This window comes from Coregonus clupeaformis, unplaced genomic scaffold, assembly GCF_020615455.1.
Source record: "Coregonus clupeaformis isolate EN_2021a unplaced genomic scaffold, ASM2061545v1 scaf1714, whole genome shotgun sequence".
Taxonomy (NCBI): Eukaryota; Metazoa; Chordata; class Actinopteri; order Salmoniformes; family Salmonidae; genus Coregonus; species Coregonus clupeaformis.
Window position 1 is genome coordinate 15,006 of NW_025535168.1, and position 22,244 is coordinate 37,249.

General features: G+C 41.9%; 1 protein-coding gene across 1 annotated transcript; it reads left to right on the plus strand.

Annotated features, from left to right (window-relative positions):
- Positions 1–12,786: 12,786 nt before the first annotated feature.
- Positions 12,787–21,064, plus strand: LOC123487475 (gastrula zinc finger protein XlCGF57.1-like). The gene is made up of 2 exons (XM_045218666.1): positions 12,787–12,847; positions 19,460–21,064. The coding sequence occupies exons 1-2, from the start codon at positions 12,796–12,798 to the stop codon at positions 20,893–20,895; spliced, it is 1,488 nt and encodes a 495-aa protein (XP_045074601.1). The 5' UTR covers positions 12,787–12,795; the 3' UTR covers positions 20,896–21,064.
- The last annotated feature ends 1,180 nt before the right edge of the window (positions 21,065–22,244 follow it).

Genomic DNA, 22,244 nt, shown 5'->3' on the forward strand with positions numbered 1-22,244 from the left:
GTGAACCTATAGGCCTTCAGTGGTGACATTGGTGAACCTATAGACCTTCAGTGGTGAACCTATAGGACTTCAGAGTGTGACAGGTTCGTGATTCTGAAAGAACAGCAACCGTAATACCAGAGAACTCATGTAGGAGAGTTCACTTTTTGTAAACCCAAAGGGCCAGTGGTGTAGTGGAGGCTCTACGCAGGTATAAACCGTAAACCCAAAGGGCCAGTGGTGTAGTGGAGGCTCTACGCAGGTATAAACCGTAAACCCAAAGGGCCAGTGGTGTAGTGGAGGCTCTACGCAGGTATAAACCGTAAACCCAAAGGGCCAGTGGTGTAGTGGAGGCTCTAGAGGTATAAACCGTAAACCCACTTCCTTTTTCAGTGGGTGTTGCGTAATACTCATGGTTAATCCCTACTGATGCATGTGATAGTAATGTAGTGGAGGAATACGACTTATCAATTCCAGAGCCTTCGGAAAGTATTCAGACCCCTTGACTTTTTATACACTGTGTTACGTTACAGCCTTATTCTAAAATGGATTAAATATGTTTTTCCCTCATCAATCTACACACAATACCCCCATAATGACAAAGCAAAAACAGTTTTAAAAAATGTGTGTGCAAATGTATTAAACAATTTTAAAACGTATTTACATAAGTATTCAGACCCTTTGCTATTAGACTCGAAATTGAGCTCAGGTGCATCCTGTTTCCATTGATCATCCTTGAGATGTTTCTACAACTTGATTGGAGTCCACCTGTGGTAAATTCAATTGTTTTGCCATGATTTGGAAAGGCACACACCTGTCTATATACGGTCCCACAGTTGACAGTGCACGTCAGAGCAAAGACCAAACCATGAGGTCGAAGGAATTGTCCGTAGAGCTCCGAGACAGGATTGTGTCGAGGCACAGATCTGGGGAAGGGTACCAAAACATTTCTGTATGATTTGAAGATCCCCAAGAACACAGTGGCCTCCATCATTCTTAAATGGAATAAGTTTGGAACCACCAAGACTCTTCCTAGAGCAAACTGAGCAATCAGGAGAAGGGCCTTGGTCAGGGAGGTGACCAATCAGGGGAGAAGGGCCTTGGAAATCAGGGGAGAAGGGCTTGGTCAGATGACCAATCAGGGGAGAAGCCTTGGGGAGGTGACCAATCGGGGGAGAAGGGCCTTGGTCAGGGAGGTGACCAATCGGGGAGAAGGGCCTTGGTCAGAGGTGACAATCGGGGAGAAGGGCCTTGGTCAGGGAGGTGACCAATCAGGGGAGAAGGGCCTTGGTCAGGGAGGTGACCAATCAGGGGAGAAGGGCCTTGGTCAGGGAGGTGACCAACAACCCGATGGTCACTCTGACATGGTGGTGTCAGCATCATGCTGTGGGGATGTTTTTCAGTGGCAGGGACTGGGAGACTAGTCAGGATCGAGGGAAAGATGAACAGAGCAAAGTACAGAGAGATCCTTGATGAAAACCTGGTCCAAACCGCCCGGCCAAACTGAGCAATCGGGGGAGAAGGGCCTTGGTCGGGGAGGTCACCAAGAGCTCCATAGTTCCTCTGTGGAGATGGGAGAACCTTCCAGAAGGACAACCAATTCTGCAGCACTCCACCAACCAGGCCTTTATGGTAGAGTGGCCAGACGGAAGCCGCTCCTCCGTAAAAGGCACACGACAGCCCGCTTGGAGTTTGCCAAAAGTCACCTAAAGACTCTCAGACCATGAGAAACAAGATTCTCTGGTCTGATGAAAACAAGATTGAACTCTTTGGTCTGAATGCCAAGCGTCAAGTCTGGAAGAAACCACCCACCATCCCTACGGTGAAGCATGGTGGTGTCAGCATCATTCTGTGGGGATGTTTTTCAGTGGCAGGGAGACTAGTCAGGATCGAGGGAAAGATGAACGGAGCAAATTACTGAGATATCCTTGATGAAAACCTGCTCCAGAGTGCTCAGGACCTCAGACTGGGGGTGAAGGTTCACCTTCCAACAGGACAACCACCCTAAGCACACAGCCAAGACAACGCAGGAGTGGCTTCAGGACAAGCCTCTGAATGTCCTTGAGTGGCCCAGCAAGAGCCCGGACTTGAACCCGATCGAACATCTCTGGAAAGACCTGAAAATACAGTGGCTTGCGAAAGTATTCACCCCCTTGGCATTTTTCCTATTTTGTTGCCTTACAACCTGGAATTAAAATGGATTTTTGGGGGGTTTGTATCATTTGATTTACACAACATGCCTACCACTTTGAAGATGCAAAATATATTTTCTTGTGAAACAAACAAGAAATAAGACAAAAAAACAGAACTTGAGGGTGCATAACTATTCACCCCCCCAAAGTCAATACTTTGCAGAGCCACCTTTTGCAGCAATTACAGCTGCAAGTCTCTTGGGGTATGTCTCTATAAGCTTGGCACATCTAGCCACTGGGATTTTTTCCCATTCTTCAATGCAAAACTGCTCCAGCTCCTTCAAGTTGGTTCTGCTGGTGTACAGTGGGGAAAAAAAGTATTTAGTCAGCCACCAATTGTGCAAGTCTTCCCACTTAAAAAGATGAGAGAGGCCTGTAATTTTCATCATAGGTACACGTCAACTATGACAGACAAATTGAGAAAAAAATTCCAGAAAATCACATTGTAGGATTTTTAATGAATTTATTTGCAAATTATGGTGGAAAATAAGTATTTGGTCACCTACAAACAAGCAAGACTTCTGGCTCTCACAGACCTGTAACTTCTTCTTTATTTACATTTACATTTTAGTCATTTAGCAGACGCTCTTATCCAGAGCGACTTACAGTTAGTGAATACATATATATTTTTTTATATACTGGCCCCCCGTGGGAAACGAACCCACAACCCTGGCGTTGCAAACGCCATGCTCTATCAACTGAGCTACATCCCTGCCGGCCATTCCCTCCCCTACCCTGGACAACGCTGGGCCAATTGTGCGCCGCCCATGAGTCTCCCCGGTCGCGGCCGGCTACGACAGAGCCTGGATTCGAACCAGGATCTCTAGTGGCACAGTTAGCACTGCGATGCACTGCCTTAGACCACTGCGCCACTCAGGAGAACATGAGGCTCCTCTGTCCTCCACTCGTTACCTGTATTAATGGCACCTGTTTGAACTTGTTATCAGTATAAAAGACACCTGTCCACAACCTCAAACAGTCACACTCAAAACTCCACTATGGCCAAGACCAAAGAGCTGTCAAAGGACACCAGAAACAAAATTGTAGACCTGCACCAGGCTGGGAAGACTGAATCTGCAATAGGTAAGCAGCTTGGTTTGAAGAAATCAACTGTGGGAGCAATTATTCTGAAATGGAAGACATACAAGACCACTGATAATCTCCCTTGATCTGGGGCTCCACGCAAGATCTCACCCCGTGGGGTCAAAATGATCACAAGAACGGTGAGCAAAATCCCAGAACCACACGTGGGGACCTAGTGAATGACCTGCAGAGAGCTGGGACCAAAGTAACAAAGCCTACCATCAGTAACACACTACGCCGCCAGGGACTCAAATACTGCAGTGCCAGACGTGTCCCCCTGCTTAAGCCAGTTCATGTCCAGACCCGTCTGAAGTTTGCTAGAGTGCATTTGGATGATCCAGAAGAGGATTGGGAGAATGTCATATGGTCAGATGAAACCAAAATAGAACTTTTTGGTAAAAACTCAAATCGTCGTGTTTGGAGGACAAAGAATGCTGAGTTGTATCCAAAGAACACCATACCTACTGTGAAGCATGGGGGGTGGAAACATCATGCTTTGGGGCTGTTTTTCTGCAAATGGACCAGGACGACTGATCCGTGTAAAGGAAAGAATGAATGGGGCCATGTATCGTGAGATTTTGAGTGAAAACCTCCTTCCATCAGCAAGGGCATTGAAGATGAAACGTGGCTGGGTCTTTCAGCATGACAATGATCCCAAACACACCGCTCAGGCAACGAAGGAGTGGCTTCGTAAGAAGCATTTCAAGGTCCTGGAGTGGCTTAGCCAGTCTCCAGATCTCAACCCCATAGAACATCTTTGGAGGGAGTTGAAAGTCTGTGTTGCCCAGCGACAGCCCCAAAACATCACTGCTCTAGAGGAGATCTGCATGGAGGAATGGGCCAAAATACCAGCAACAGTGTGTGAAAACCTTGTGAAGACTTACAGAAAACGTTTGACCTGTGTCATTGCCAACAAAGGGTATATAACAAAGTATTGAGAAACTTTTGTTATTGACTAAATACTTATTTTCCACCATAATTTGCAAATAAATTCATTAAAAATCCTACAATGTGATTTTCTGGAATTTTTTCCTCATTTTGTCTGTCATAGTTGACGTGTACCTATGATGAAAATTACAGGCCTCTCTCATCTTTTTAAGTGGGAGAACTTGCACAATTGGTGGCTGACTAAATACTTTTTTTCCCCACTGTACATTAATCTTTAAGTTATCCCACAGATTCTCAATTTGATTGAGGTCTGGGCTTTGACTAGGCCATGCCAAGACATTTAAATGTTTCACCTTAAACCACTCAAGTGTTGCTTTAGCAGTATGCTTAGTGTCATTGTCCTGCTGAAAGGTGAACCTCCATCCCAGTCTCAAATCTCTGGAAGACTGAAACAGGTTTCCCTCAAGAATTTCCCTGTAATAAGCGCCAGCCATCATTACTTCAATTCTGACCAGTTTCCCAGTCCTTGCTGATGAAAAACATCCCCACAGCATGATGCTGCCAGAAGGATTACTTTATCCTATCCCAGGTGTTCCTTAAAGAGGTGGGGTTTCAAATGTCTCCGGAAGGTGGTGAGTGACTCCGCTGTCCTGGCGTCGTGAGGGAGCTTGTTCCACCATTGGGGTGCCAGAGCAGCGAACAGTTTTGACTGGGCTGAGCGGGAACTGTGCTTCAGCAGAGGTAGGGGAGCCAGCAGGCCAGAGGTGGATGAACGCAATGCCCTCGTTTGGGTGTAGGGACTGATCAGAGCCTGAAGGTACGGAGGTGCCGTTCCCCTCAAAGCTCCGTAGGCAAGCACCATGGTCTTGTAGCAGATGCGAGCTTCAACTGGAAGCCAGTGTAGTGTGCGGAGGAGCAGGGTGACGTGAGAGAACTTGGGAAGGTTGAACACCAGACGGGCTGCGGCATTCTGGATGAGTTGTAGGGGTTTAATGGCACAGGCAGGGAGCCCAGCCAACTGCGAGTTGCAGTAATCCAGACGGGAGATGACAAGTGCCTGGATTAGGACCTGTGCTGCTTCCTGTGTAAGGCAGGGTCGTACTCTCCGAATGTTGTAGAGCATGAAACTACAGGATCGGGTCACAGCCTTGATGTTAGCGGAGAACGACAGGGTGTTGTCCAGGGTCACGCCAAGGCTCTTCGCACTCTGGGAGGAGGACACAACGGAGTTGTCAACCGTGATGGCGAGATCATGGAACGGGCAGTCCTTCCCCGGGAGGAAGAGCAGCTCCGTCTTGCCAAGGTTCAGCATGAGGTGGTGATCCGTCATCCATACTGATATGTCTGCCAGACATGCAGAGATGCGATTCGCCACCTGGTTATCAGAAGGGGGAAAGGAGAAGATTAGTTGTGTGTCGTCTGCGTAGCAATGATAGGAGAGGCCATGTGAGGATATGACAGAGCCAAGTGACTTGGTGTATAGGGAGAAAAGGAGAGGGCCTAGAACTGAGCCCTGGGGGACACCAGTGGTGAGAGCACGTGGTGCGGAGACAGCTTCTCGCCACGCCACTTGGTAGGAGCGACCGGTCAGGTAGGACGCAATCCAAGAGTGAGCCGCGCCGGAGATGCCCAGCTCGGAGAGGGTGGAGAGGAGGATCTGATGGTTCACAGTATCAAAGGCAGCAGACAGGTCTAGAAGGACAAGAGCAGAGGAGAGAGAGTTAGGTTTAGCAGTGCGGAGAGCCTCCGTGACACAGAGAAGAGCAGTCTCAGTTGAATGACCAGTCTTGAAACCTGACTGGTTTGGATCAAGAAGGTCATTCCGAGAGAGATAGCAAGAGAGTTGGCTAAAGACGGCACGCTCAATAGTTTTGGAGAGAAAAGAAAGAAGGGATACTGGTCTGTAGTTGTTGACATCAGAGGGATCGAGTGTTGGTTTTTGAAAAGGGGTGTAACTCTCGCTCTCTTGAAGACGGAAGGGACATAGCCAGCGGTCAAGGATGAGTTGATCAGCGAGGTGAGGTAAGGGAGAAGGTCACCGGAGATGGTCTGGAGAAGAGAGGAGGGGATAGGGTCAAACGGGCAGGTTGTTGGGCGGCCAGCCATCACCAATCTCTGCTGTGGAGCTTTGCAGCTCCTTCAGGATTATCTTTGGTCTCTTTGTTGCCTCTCTGATTAATGCCCTTCTTGCCTGGTCCGTGAGTTTTGGTGGGCGGCCATCTCTTGGCAGGTTTGTTGTGGTGCCATATTCATTCTATTTTTTAATACTGGATTTAATGGTGCTCCATGGAATGTTCAAAGTTCTGGATATTTTTCTATAACCCAACCCTGATCTGTACTTCTCCACAACTTTGTCCCTGATCTGTTTGGAGAGCTCCTTGGTCTTCATGGTGCCACTTGCTTGGTGGTGCCCCTTTCTTAGTGGTGTTGCAGACTTTGGGTCCTTTCAGAACAGGTGTATATATACTGAGATCATTTAATAGATCATGTGACACTAAGATTGCACACAGGTGGACTTTATATAACTAATTATGTGACTTCTGAAGGTAATTGGTTGCACCAGATCTTATTTAGGGGCTTCATAGCAAAGGGGGGTGAATACATACTGTACAGTCGTGGTCAAAAGTTTTGAGAATGACACAAGTATTGGTCTTCACAAAGTTTGCTGCTTCAGTGTTTTTAGATCTTTTTCTCAGATGTTACTATGGGATACTGAAGTATAATTACAAGCATTCCATAAGTTTTAAAGGCTTTTATTGACAATTACATTAAGTTTATGCAAAGAGTCAATATTTGCAGTGTTGACCCTTCTTTTTCAAGAACTCTGCAATCTGCCCTGGAATGTTGTCAATTAACTTCTGGGCCACATCCTGACTGATGGCAGCCCATGCTTGCATAATCAATGCTTGGAGTTTGTCAGAATTTGTGGGTTTTTGTTTGTCCACCCGCCTCTTGAGGATTGACCACAAATTCTCAATGGGATTAAGGATTAAGGTCTGGGGAGTTTCCTGGCCATGGACCCAAAATGTTGATGTTTTGTTCCCCGAGTGACTTAGTTATCACTTTTGCCTTATGGCAAGGTGCTCCATCATGCTGGAAAAGGCATTGTTCGTCAACAAACTGTTATTGGATGGTTGGGAGAAGTTGCTCTCGGAGGATGTGTTGGTACCATACTTTATTCATGGCTGTGTTCTTAGGCAGAATTGTGAGGTGAGCCCACTCCCTTGGCTGAGAAGCAACCACACACATGAATGGTCTCAGGATGCTTTACTGTTGGCCTGACACAGGACTGATGGTAGCGCTCACCTTGTCTTCTCCGGACAAGCTTTTTACAGATGCCCCAAACAATCGGAATGGGGATTCATCAGAGAAAATGACTTTACCGCAGTCCTCAGCAGTCCAATCCCTGTACCTTTTTCAGGATATCAGTCTGTCCCTGATGTTTTTCCTGGAGAGAAGTGGCTTCCTCGCTGCCCTTCTTGACACCAGGCCATCCTCGAAAAGTATTCGCCTCACTGTGCGTGCAGAATGCCTCACACCTGCCTGCTGCCATTCCTGAGCAAGCTCTGCGCTGGTGGTGCCCCGATCCCACAGATGAATCAACTTTAGGAGATGGTCCTGGCGCTTGCTGGACTTTCTTGGGCACCCTGAAGTTTCATCACAACAATTGAACCTCTCTCCTTGAAGTCCTTGATGATCCGATAAATGGTTGATTTAGGTGCAATCTTACTAGCAGCAATATCATTGCCTGTGAATACTTTTGTGCAAAGAAAATATCTGATTTTCCATTTTAGTACCCTCAACACACAGCGTCGCCTCAAGTGGGTTTACATTTGTTTTATTTGATTATTATTGATACATTATCAGAAAGCCTAAATCTTCCCCAAAAATAGGATGGAATATAAATAAATAAAAAGAATATACAATAATAAATCACCAAAATAAGTTCTATAAATATTTGTATTTTACAAAATGGCTCTAACAGTTGGAAAGGAAGAGGTTTATATAAATCCCCTCTGTTACAAACCAAATGTTAGACTAGATACATGGGGTAATAATGACTAGATGATTGGTTCCGGTGGAGATTAGTTTATGAATTGCCTGGCTTGGCTGGGGGACAGTGGATGTATAGGGATAATTCAAATGGAACTTTTAACAGGCTTTACCTGGGATTTTCTAACGGCTATCAACAAATCAGAATCCAGAATCCAAATTGACCATTTTATAATGAGGGATCTAGTCTGGATTAAACTTCATAGGAAAACAGTTTAATCATGTATAGGTTTCATTCATGTCTCTCTGTTTAATAAAATAATCTGTTTATCTTTGGCAGGAGAGAAACCAGACTCTCACTCTGACAGCGGGAAGAGTCCTTCAGGGAATCCAGACCCAGAGATTCCCAAACCAGCGACACAACACAACTGCTCCCAGTGTGGAACGAGTTTTAAGTGGTTATATAAGCTCAAAGAGCATGAGAAAACACACAGGAGAAAAGCTCTTCCAATGCTCCCAGTGTGAAAAGAGATTTACCCGGTTAGGAAATCTGAAAAGGCATGAAGGAGTAATACATACCGGAGAAAAACCCTACCACTGCTCTCAGTTAGGGGATCTGCAAAACCATGAGAAAATACACTCTGGAGAGAAGCCTTACCCCTGTTCCCACTGTGGAAATAGTTTTACACGGTTAAGGCACCTGAAAGAGCATGAGAGGATACACACAGGAGAGAAGCCTTTCCAATGCTCCCAGTGTGGAAAGGGTTTTATAGCGTTAGGGCGCCTGAAAAAGCATTAGAGAATACACACAGGAGAGAAGCCTTTCCAATGCTCCCAGTGTGGAAAGAGTTTTAACCAGTCATCACATCTGAAAGAGCATGAGAGAACACACACAGGAGAGAAGCCTTTCCAATGCTCCCAGTGTGGAAAGGGTTTTATAGCATTAGGGCGCCTGAAAGCGCATGAGAGGATACACACAGGAGAGAAGCCTTTCCAATGCTCCCAGTGTGGAAAGAGTTTTGCTGACTTATGAACATACATAAGATAATACACTCTAAAGAGAAACCTTACCATTGTTCCCAGTGTGGAAAAGGTTTTACCAAGCTTGGGAACTTGAAAAGGCATGAGAACATACACACACAGGGGAGGATAAGCTCACGGTTTGGAAAGAGTTTTAGTCAGGGGAACCTAATTGTGGAAAGACATTTTCCCAGACAGAGGACCTGAATTCACATGACAGAATAGACAGGCTGTGTTCTGACTGATGGTTGACTCTTTTTTATGCCACATTAAATCATATTGTTTATATGAAATCTTACTCAAAAATAGGCCTACTTTTGTTTTAGTTTTTTTCCTCTGGAGACATGATCATGTCTAAAATCAGATTATAATTAAAACATGTGTAATTATGGATTTGGGATTGATTGAATTCAACTATAAACCCTTCATGCCCATTATATGGTTTGGATATTTTAAAATGTAAATTATTAATTGGATGAATAATGGATCTATAAGCAACCAGTTTACATTTAAACAGGTTCTCCAGCACAAAATGTGTATCAGCCAATTAAAAATCGTTGATGAACTGAAGTTCCACTACTTTTTTTCATACTAAACGTAGCTCTTTTAGCTCTTTCAGTACTGAGTACACCCATGTAGGAGCAGTTTGGACCTACTCAGTACTGGTACACCATGTAGGAGCAGTTTGGACCTACTCAGTACTGTTACACCATACACAGGAGCAGTTTGGACCATCTCCAGTACTGTTTGTTACACCGTGTAGGAGCAGTTTGGACCTACTCAGTACTGGTAACACCATCTTGCAGGAGCAGTTTGGACCTATGTACTGTTACACCATTACACCATGTGGGAGCAGTTTGGACCTACTCAGTACTGGTACACCATGTAGGAGCAGTTTGGACCTACTCAGTACCGGTACACCATGTAGGAGCAGTTTCCGGACGTAGCTCAGTCTTACACCATTACACCATGTAGGAGCAGTTTGGACCTACTCAGTACTGGTACACCATGTAGGAGCAGTTTGGACCTACTCAGTACCGGTACACCATGTAGGAGCAGTTTGGACCTACTCAGTACCGGTACACCATGTAGGAGCAGTTTGGACCTACTCAGTACTGTTACACCATGTAGGAGCAGTTTGGACCTACTCAGTACTGGTACACCGTGTAGGAGCAGTTTGGACCTACTCAGTACTGGTACACCATGTAGGAGCAGTTTGGACCTACTCAGTACTGGTACACCATGTAGGAGCAGTTTGGACCTACTCAGTACTGTTACACCATTACACCATGTAGGAGCAGTTTGGACCTACTCAGTACTGTTACACCGTGTAGGAGCAGTTTGGACCTACTCAGTACTGGTACACCATGTAGGAGCAGTTTGGACCTACTCAGTACTGTTACACCATTACACCATGTAGGAGCAGTTTGGACCTACTCAGTACTGGTACACCATGTAGGAGCAGTTTGGACCTACTCAGTACCGGTACACCATGTAGGAGCAGTTTGGACCTACTCAGTACCGGTACACCATGTAGGAGCAGTTTGGACCTACTCAGTACTGGTACACCATGTAGGAGCAGTTTGGACCTACTCAGTACTGGTACACCATGTAGGAGCAGTTTGGACCTACTCAGTACTGGTACACCATGTAGGAGCAGTTTGGACCTACTCAGTACTGTTACACCATTACACCATGTAGGAGCAGTTTGGACCTACTCAGTACTGTTACACCGTGTAGGAGCAGTTTGGACCTACTCAGTACTGGTACACCATGTAGGAGCAGTTTGGACCTACTCAGTACTGGTACACCATGTAGGAGCAGTTTGGACCTACTCAGTACTGGTACACCATGTAGGAGCAGTTTGGACCTACTCAGTACTGTTACACCATTACACCATGTAGGAGCAGTTTGGACCTACTCAGTACCGGTACACCATGTAGGAGCAGTTTTGACCTACTCAGTACTGGTACACCATGTAGGAGCAGTTTGGACCTACTCAGTACTGGTACACCATGTAGGAGCAGTTTGGACCTACTCAGTACTGGTACACCATGTAGGAGCAGTTTGGACCTACTCAGTACTGGTACACCATGTAGGAGTAGTTTGGACCTACTCAGTACTGGTACACCAGGTAGGAGCAGTTTGGACCTACTCAGTACTGGTACACCATGTAGGAGCAGTTTGGACCTACTCAGTACTGGTACACCATGTAGGAGCAGTTTGGACCTACTCAGTACTGGTACACCGTGTAGGAGCAGTTTGGACCTACTCAGTACTGGTACACCGTGTAGGAGCAGTTTGGACCTACTCAGTACTGGTACACCATGTAGGAGCAGTTTGGACCTACTCAGTACTGGTACACCATGTAGGAGCAGTTTGGACCTATCAGTTACCTACTCAGTACTGGTACACCATGTGGAGTAGTTTGGACCTACTCAGTACTGGTACACCATGTAGGAGTAGTTTGGACCTACTCAGTACTGGTACACCATGTAGGGAGCAGTTTGGACCTACTCAGTACTGGTACACCATGTAGGAGCAGTTTGGACCTACTCAGTACTGGTACACCGTGTAGGAGCAGTTTGGACCTACTCAGTACTGGTACACCGTGTAGGAGCAGTTTGGACCTACTCAGTACTGGTACACCGTGTAGGAGCAGTTTGGACCTACTCAGTACTGGTACACCATGTAGGAGCAGTTTGGACCTACTCAGTACTGGTACACCATGTAGGAGCAGTTTGGACCTACTCAGTACTGGTACACCATGTAGGAGCAGGTTGGACCTAGCTGCCTTAGTATGGTAGGTTGTTTTAAATTCTCACTCATTAAAGATATTCATTAATCAACACATGCTTCTCGTTGTACGTCTCAATATAATATTATTTAATGAAATAAATGAAAAATCAACTTTTTGTCTCAAAATAAAATGAACATTTCCCTTGACTGTGTTACCCTTCCCACCCAGCAGATGGCGATGTGCCTGTTTCAGGCGATGCTGCCAGTGTGACGTATAATCTAGTGGACGGGACGCTTCTTCAACAACAACAGCTAGTCAATCACCTCCGTAGCTTCATAGCCAAAAAAAACATTGAAGCTCTTTAAACTCTTTCGGTGTATATTAGCCACTGTGTTTTAAACACACTTGTCGTATCTACTTGCTAGCTACCCTATTTAATATTTACGTTGTTGTTAGTCAGCTAGCTGGCTGGGTAAATTAGCACCAGCCTAGTCACTAATGCTAACTGGCTATCTAGCTAACATCCCAACCATGAGCTCACTAAGCTACTCTCCTCCTGCTAAAGAAGAGGAGGTCTGCTGGACGGAGAAAGAAGCTCTAGTGAAAGAGGAGGAGGAAGAGGAGGATGTTACAATACAAAAACAAGTAGAGGGTGAGGCTGTTACCGTGAAAGAAGAAGAGAAAGACGTTACAGTGAAAGAAGAGGAAGACGCGTTCAGAGTGAAAGAGGAGGAGGATGTTACAGTGAAAGAAGAGGAAGACGCGTTCAGAGTGAAAGAGGAGGAGGATGTTACAGTGAAAGAAGAGGAAGACGCGTTCAGAATGAAAGAGGAGGATGTTACAGTGAAAGAAGAGGAAGACGCGTTCAGAGTGAAAGAGGAGGAGGAGGAGGAGGAGGAGATGACTGTCGCAGTGAAAGAAGAAGAAGAGACTGGAGATCTGATTAACAACAGTGAGTAATATATTAAAAACAGGAGCACAAACTCTGCAGTTGTTGAACCGATGTGTGGTTTTAAAGGGCCATTCTAATGAAGGTCTACACTTTAATATGTTGTTCTGTAGGAATTGTTAAATCTACAAAGAGTGGGGGCGGCCAACAAAACGTTAATGGATCAAATGCTTCACATTATATATTTCACTACCTTTGTAAACATCTGAATATCTCTTTCTGTAGTGCTTTACTCAGTGTCTGTGCTTGACATCACATAAAAGCATAAAACAACTCGTGTGTGACTCGTGTCAAGACAAAGAAGGATCATTTTGATCTGGATTAAATTTATTTAAAAAATAATTACTACAGGTTATTTAAAATCCTTAAGAGTTTATTGACCCACCCGTGCGTCAATCTAAGTAACATAATGAAAAATAAACTCCATCAAAATCCGTCAGTTGAAGCTAGAGATATTGAGACGTAGCATGGGCTGAGTCTTAATCCACCACATCTGCCTATGTTGGAAGTAAGGGGTTAAATATGTCCAAAAATATTTCCTGAGTTTTCTTATATCTCCATCTTAAGGGATGAAAAAATCGTCAACCTCCATCGTTAAGACAGTGGATGAATCAAATGCATTATTATCTAAATATTGAACAAAATGTGGGCTACAGAGAGAAAAAGAATTGTTCAATTTGAAGCCATATGGCATACAATATTACAAGCACTGGAGATATTCAAAGGATGAGGAAGGAGAGAAAATCAGATTGTGAGACAAACAGGATGGGTGGATATGGTGGGAACATGTGGGTCTGAGCAGGTGGGATGTCAATGTTTGTAGTAAATGTTTAGTTGTCAATTGTCTTTGTCTAAGTATGTCGTTGTAGTAAGAAAAAGACAATCTTTCAAAAACAAACAGTATATATTTTTAAAAAATAGAGAGATATTCACGGGTCCAAAGACAGTTCGAAATTAATTTAGCCAACAAAATAATTTCTACAAAATGAAACAAAACATACATAAAGAACTGGTTTAGATTCTTAAATAGACCTACAATAACAATAATAATAATAAAACGAATCATAAATACGAAAATAAATAATACGAATTTGAGAAATTGCATCAAATCTGAATAGCGAGTTGAACAAAGTTTTCTCATCTATAATCAGCTAAAACGTTTTCTAAGAATTGAAAAATCTGTCGATGTGCCCTTGAGCAAGGCACTTAACCCTAATTGCTCCTGTAAGTCGCTCTGGATAAGAGCGTCTGCTAAATGACTAAAAAAATAATAATACAAAAAATAAAACATTCCCCTTGTAGACTTCTTTTCACTCCTCCTCTAACTGTCGTTTAGTTAAATGAAAAAGGCCTCCATCTTCGCAATGAACAGTAACCTAGGCCAAGGCTCCGTTCACTCGCTCCCTCTCTCTCCTCAGCAGCAGGCGCACGTGACGTGAGCAGCCGGAACCAGTTTCAGCTGGACATAAGCTGTACGTTTTATTGTGTTGCAATGGTCTGACATAGATAACAAGCTCCACGCGGTCATCAGGAGGGGTCCAGTCGGTAAATACATTTTAATTGCACATACCCCAGACTCGTGGCAATTATATCAGATCCAAGACAAAAGTCAGAATTTAGGACCCGGATCCCGGGTCGGATCTAGGAATTCGGGTCTGTTAGACCTATGCAGACCTCTAGCACCAACTCCTCTGTAAAGTACAAATGAACAATAAAAGGGGACATGAATAGCCATGCTAGCCCAATGACGACGTGTGCAGAGAAAAGTACAGCCACTAGCTAGCATGTACAGCATTCACAAATCAACAGATACAAAGTTAATGACTGACAGGAATACATATCACAATATCATGGTGGGAAACCATTATAAAACACTGGCAGTAATATCAGGAATGGAACTATTCAGATTCTGGAACTATTCGGATTCTGGAACTATTTAGATTCTGGAACTATTTAGATTCTGGAACTATACAGATTCTGGAACTATTTAGATTCTGGAATTATTTAGATTCTGGAACTATTCAGATTCTGGAACTATACAGATTCTGGATCTATAAAGATTCTGGAACTATTCAGATTCTGGATCTATACAGATTCTGGAACTATACAGATTCTGGAACTATACAGATTCTGGATCTATACAGATTCTGGAACTATTCAGATTCTGGAACTATACAGATTCTGGACCTATACAGATTCTGGAACTATTCAGATTCTGGAACTATACAGACTCTGGAACTATACAGATTCTGGAAATCTACAGATTCTGGAACTATTCAGATTCTGGAACTATACAGATTCTGGAACTATACAGATTCTGGAACTATTTAGATTATGGAACTATACAGATTATGGAACTATTCAGATTCTTGAACTATTCAGATTCTGGAACTATACAGATTCTGGAACTATACAGATTCTGGAACTATACAGATTCTGGAACTATACAGATTCTGGAACTATTTAGATTCTGGAACTATACAGATTCTGGAACTATACAGATTCTGGAACTATTTAGATTCTGGAACTATTTAGATTCTGGAACTATTTAGATTCTGGAACTATACAGATTCTGGAACTATACAGATTCTGGAACTATTCAGATTCTGGATCTATTCAGATTCTGGAACTATTCAGATTCTGGAACTATTCAGATTCTGGAACTATTTAGATTCTGGAACTATACAGATTCTGGAACTATTCAGATTCTGGATCTATACAGATTCTGGAACTATACAGATTCTGGAACTATACAGATTCTGGATCTATAAAGATTCTGGAACTATTCAGATTCTGGATCTATACAGATTCTGGAACTATACAGATTCTGGAACTATACAGACTCTGGAACTATTCAGATTCTGGAACTATACAGATTCTGGAACTATACAGATTCTGGAACTATTCAGATTCTGGAACTATTCAGATTCTGGAACTATTTAGATTCTGGAACTATACAGATTCTGGAACTATTCAGATTCTGGATCTATACAGATTCTGGAACTATACAGATTCTGGATCTATACAGATTCTGGAACTATTCAGATTCTGGATCTATACAGATTCTGGAACAATACAGATTCTGGATCTATACAGATTCTGGATCTATACAGATTCTGGACCTATACAGATTCTGGAACTATTCAGATTCTGGAACTATACAGACTCTGGAACTATACAGATTCTGGAAATCTACAGATTCTGGAACTATTCAGATTCTGGAACTATACAGATTCTGGAACTATACAGATTCTGGAACTATTTAGATTATGGAACTATACAGATTATGGAACTATTCAGATTCTTGAACTATTCAGATTCTGGAACTATACAGATTCTGGAACTATACAGATTCTGGAACTATACAGATTCTGGAACTATACAGATTCTGGAACTATTTAGATTCTGGAACTATACAGATTCTGGAACTATACAGATTCTGGAACTATTTAGATTCTGGAACTATTTAGATTCTGGAACTATTTAGATTCTGGAACTATACAGATTCTGGAACTATACAGATTCTGGAACTATTCAGATTCTGGATCTATACAGATTCTGGAACTATACAGATTCTGGAACTATACAGATTCTGGATCTATACAGATTCTGGAACTATTCCGATTCTGGAACTATACAGATTCTGGAACTATACAGACTCTGGAACTATTCAGATTCTGGAACTATACAGATTCTGGAACTATACAGATTCTGGAACTATTCAGATTCTGGAACTATTCAGATTCTGGAACTATTCAGATTCTGGAACTATTTAGATTCTGGAACTATACAGATTCTGGAACTATTCAGATTCTGGATCTATACAGATTCTGGAACTATACAGATTCTGGATCTATACAGATTCTGGAACTATTCAGATTCTGGATCTATACAGATTCTGGAACTATACAGATTCTGGAACTATACAGATTCTGGATCTATACAGATTCTGGAACTATTCAGATTCTGGAACTATACAGATTCTGGACCTATACAGATTCTGGAACTATTCAGATTCTGGAACTATACAGATTCTGGAACTATACAGATTCTGGAACTATTCAGATTCTGGAACTATTCAGATTCTGGAACTATTCAGATTCTGGAACTATTCAGATTCTGGAACTATTTAGATTCTGGAACTATACAGATTCTGGAACTATTCAGATTCTGGATCTATACAGATTCTGGAACTATACAGATTCTGGACCTATACAGATTCTGGAACTATTCAGATTCTGGAACTATACAGATTCTGGAACTATACAGATTCTGGAACTATTTAGATTCTGGAACTATACAGATTCTGGAACTATTCAGATTCTGGAACTATTCAGATTCTGGAACTATTCAGATTCTGGAACTATTCAGATTCTGGAACTATTTAGATTCGGGAACTATACAGATTCTGGAACTATTCAGATTCTGGATCTATACAGATTCTGGAACTATACAGATTCTGGACCTATACAGATTCTGGAACTATTCAGATTCTGGAACTATACAGATTCTGGAACTATACAGATTATGGAACTATTTAGATTCTGGAACTATACAGATTCTGGAACTATTCAGATTCTGGAACTATTTAGATTTTGGAACTATTTTGATTCTGGAACTATTTCGATTCTGGAACTATTTCGATTCTGGAACTATTTAGATTCTGGAACTCTACAGATTCTGGAACTATACAGATTCTGGAACTATACAGATTCTGGAACTATACAGATTCTGGAACTATACCGATTCTGGAACTATACAGATTCTGGAACTATTCAGATTCTGGAACTATTTAGATTCTGGGGAATTATATCAAATGAAATTCAACACGTGGACTGTTTCAACTTATTTCTGAAGTCTCCAAAAAAACAAACATTTCAATTTATTATACTAAAAATGTCAAGGGTTTGTCACACAGTTCCTTAACTGTTTAATGGTAAAGCAAGCATTTATCCAGGTAAGCATTGACAGATTCCAATGGCAAACATAAAGATGGCAGAATTCAGATATGACGTCATTGTTTTTTTCCACTGAGTTTGTAAACTACAATTCAATGTGCCAATAAATCAGCACAATAAACTTTTTTAACTTCTTTATTTTTGGGGCGTCTTGAAGCTAAAATAGTTAATGACGACACTAAAAAAGGAGTAACGTGGAGGAATGTACAATACGGCCAATTTAGCAAAAAAAAGGAATTAGTGGTAAGTGCAGAGGGCTGCCATCTCTATGCGTCTCCGCCATTGATATTGATGGTATAAAGGTACAAATATTATGAAAATTATAAAAATCTTGAAATCAGTCATGACAAATAAAGGGACATTCCGTATACAAATAAACAGTTTCCGTCCAACGTTATACACAATAAGCATTTATATAAAATGTTTCTAGTAATCCTGTTTACGGACTGATGGCTGATTCTGATAAATGCAGAAAATTGCCTTTTCAAAATAAAACCTCTACCACAGCGAGCATGTTATTTTTGTGAAGCATATTTTATTCTGAGTTCAGACATAGCTCAGTTGGTAGAGCATGGCGTTTGCAACGCCAGGGTTGTGGGTTCGATTCCCACGGGGGGCCAGTGACTACAATGTAAATAACGTTTTTATGTGACATTGACTTCTAAGACAATTTACATTGTTGTTCCCAACTCACTTCATTCACGCTAAACAGGGAGGCTCGCTTGGCTGGTGCTGGATCACATGATCAAATACATCACTGGATCTATCACCTGTTCTAATCACTGTTCAACTGAAGACCCATCTTAACTTAACCCCTTATGTACCATTCTAGCCCCATCTTAACTTAACCCCTTATGTACCATTCTAGACCCATCTTAACTTAACCCCTTATGTACCATTCTAGACCCATCTTAACTTAACCCCTTATGTACCATTCTAGACCCATCTTAACTTAACCCCTTATGTACCATTCTAGCCCCATCTTAAATTAACCCCTTATGTACCATTCTAGCCCCACCTTAACTTAACCCCTTATGTACCATTCTAGCCCCATCTTAACTTAACCCCTTATGTACCATTCTAGCCCCATCTTAACTTAACCCCTTATGTACCATTCTAGACCCATCTTAACTTAACCCCTTATGTACCATTCTAGCCCCATCTTAACTTAACCCCTTATGTACCATTCTAGACCCATCTTAAATTAACCCCCTTATGTACCATTCTAGACCCATCTTATACTAACCCCTTTATGTACCATTCTAGCCCCATCTTAACTTAACCCCTTATGTACCATTCTAGACCCATCTTAAATTAACCCCCTTATGTACCATTCTAGACCCATCTTAAATTAACCCCCTTATGTACCATTCTAGCCCCATCTTAACTTAACCCCTTATGTACCATTCTAGCTCCATCTTAACTTAACCCCTTATGTACCATTCTAGACCCATCTTAACTTAACCCCTTATGTACCATTCTAGACCCATTTTACAGGGATTACCCATGAGTCATGACTATCAACAAATCAGCATCCAGGATCCACATTTACGGTTTTATAATGAGGGATCTAGTCTGGATTAAACTTCATAGGAAGAAGAGCAGGAGATTTCATTTAGATATCTCTCTGTTTAACTAAATACTCTGTCTTTGGCAGGAGAGAGACCAGACTCTCATTCTGACAGACGCAAGAAGAGTTCTTCGGGGGAACCAGACCCAGAGACGGCCAAACCAGTGAGACGACACCACTGCTCCCAGTGTAGTTTGAGTTTTAAGTGGTTATGGAAGCTTATACAGCATGAGGGGACACACACATGGGAGAAACCACACCCCTGCTCCCAGTGTGGAAAGAGATTTACCCTGTTAGGGAACCTGAAAAAGCATAAAGGAATACACACAGGAGAAAAGCCTTTCCAATGTTCCCAGTGTGGAAAGAGATTTTCACGATCAGAGCACCTAAAATCACATGGTAGGACACACACTGGGGAGAAACCACACCACTGCTCCCAGTGTGGAAAGAGATTTACCCAGTTAGGGAGCCTGAAAAAGCATAAAGGAATACACACAGGAGAAAAGCCTTTCCAATGTTCCCAGTGTGGAAAGAGATTTTCAGGTTTACAGCACCTAAAATCACATGAGAGGACGCACACAGGTGAGAAACCACACCATTGTGCCCTGTGTGGAAAGGATTTTACCCAGTTAGGGAACCTAAAAACGCATGAGATGAAACACACAGGCGAAAAGCCTTTCCAATGTTCCCAGTGTGGAAAAAGATTTTCACGATCACAGGAACTAAAATCACACGAGAGGACACACACGGGGGATAAACCACACCACTGCTCCCATTGTGGAAAGGGTTTTACCCAATTAGGGAACCTGAACAAACATAAGAGAATACACTCTGGAGAAAAGCCTTACCACTGCGCCCAGTGTGGAAAGCGTTTTACCCAGTTAGGGAACCTGAACAACCATAAAATAATACACACAGAAGAAAAGCCTTTCCAATGTTCCCAGTGTGGAAAGAGATTTACCCTGTTAGGGAACCTGAAAAAGCATAAAGGAATACACACAGGAGAAAAGCCTTTCCAATGTTCCCAGTGTGGTAAGAGATTTTCACGATCAGAGCACCTAAAATCACATGGTAGGACACACACTGGAGAGAAACCACACCACTGCTCCCAGTGTGGAAAGAGATTTACCCAGTTAGGGAGCCTGAAAAAGCATAAAGGAATACACACAGGAGAAAAGCCTTTCCAATGTTCCCAGTGTGGAAAGAGATTTTCAGGTTTACAGCACCTAAAATCACATGAGAGGACGCACACAGGGGAGAAATCACACCATTGTGCCCTATGTGGAAAGGATTTTACCCAGTTAGGGAACCTAAAAAAGCATGAGATGAAACACACAGGTGAAAAGCCTTTCCAATGTTCCCAGTGTGGAAAAAGATTTTCAGGTTTACAGCACCTAAAATCACATGAGAGGACGCACACAGGGGAGAAACCGCACCACTGCTCCCATTGTGAAAAGAGTTTTACCCAGTTAGGAAGCCTGAACAAACATAAGAAGAGAATACACTCTGGAGAGAAATCTTAACATACTTTCCTGGACAGAGGACCTTAAATCACATGACAGAATAGAGAGGCTGTGTTCTGACTTATTTATTTATTTTTAAATGAAATCACATTGTTTATGATATTGTCCCCTGTAGCTCAGTTGGTAGATTATGGCGCTTGCAACGCCAGGGTTGTGGGTTCCTTTCCCACGGGGGGGCCAGTATGAAAATGTATTGACTGGAACTGTAAGGCTCTGGATAAGAGCATCTGCTAAAATGACTAAAATGTAAAAAATTTGAAATCTTACTCAGAAATAGGCTTACTTTTGTTTGAGTTTTTTCCTCTCGAGACATGATCACGTCTAAAATCAAATTACAATTTTAAAAAGTTTAATTTGGATTGATGGAATGCAAGTACTGAATGAACCCTCAGATGTTCATTATATGATTTGGATATTTAAAACATGTAAATGATTAAATTGATGAATCCAATGTGTATTTCTTGATTTTAACCTTGAAACCTCTTTAAGTTAGTTATTGTGTTTCATTGACTTCATCTGTGTTCTAGTTTTCAAGCTAAAGATGGATGGAAACTACTGTGTTCTGACTTATGTTTTTTATGTTTATTTTTAGTAATGAAATCATGTTTATATGAAAAATAGGCTTTTACTTTTGTTTTAGTTTCCTCTCAAGAATGTCTAAAATCAATTTACTATTTTTATTAATAATTTGGATTGATAGAATACAAGTACTGTATGAACCGTCAGATGGTCATTAGATGATTTTGATATTTAAAAATAAAAATAATAAAATAGATTAGTGGAATGTGTATTTCTTGATTGTAACCTTGAAATCTCATGAATGTAGTTGTTGTGTTTCATTGAGTTAATTTGTGTAGTCTTCTCTTCAAGATAAAGGTGTATGAAAATTTGATTACGTTGTTCTGATAACGTTGACAATTTTTTTCACATGAAGAACACTCACTACCTCGTGAATGTTCCCAAAAGTATTATTCCATCATGTAAGAGGTGCTGATTGTATAAAGCATTTTATTAATGCAACTTATTTTTTAATATAAATCTGAAAATAAATAGCATGTGGAACGCCATTAGTGAATGTTCATTATATATATATATATATATATATATATATATATATATATATATATATATATATATATATATATATATATTATATACATCTATGTATTGTTACAGTGGCTAGCGAAAGTATTCACCCCCCCTTGGCATTTTTCCCATTTTTTTTGCCTTACAACCTGGAATACAAATAGATTTTTTGGGGGGTTGTATCATTTGACTTGCACAACAAGCCTACCACTTTGAAGATGCAAAATAAGTTTTGGGGTGAAACAAACAAGAAATAAGACAAA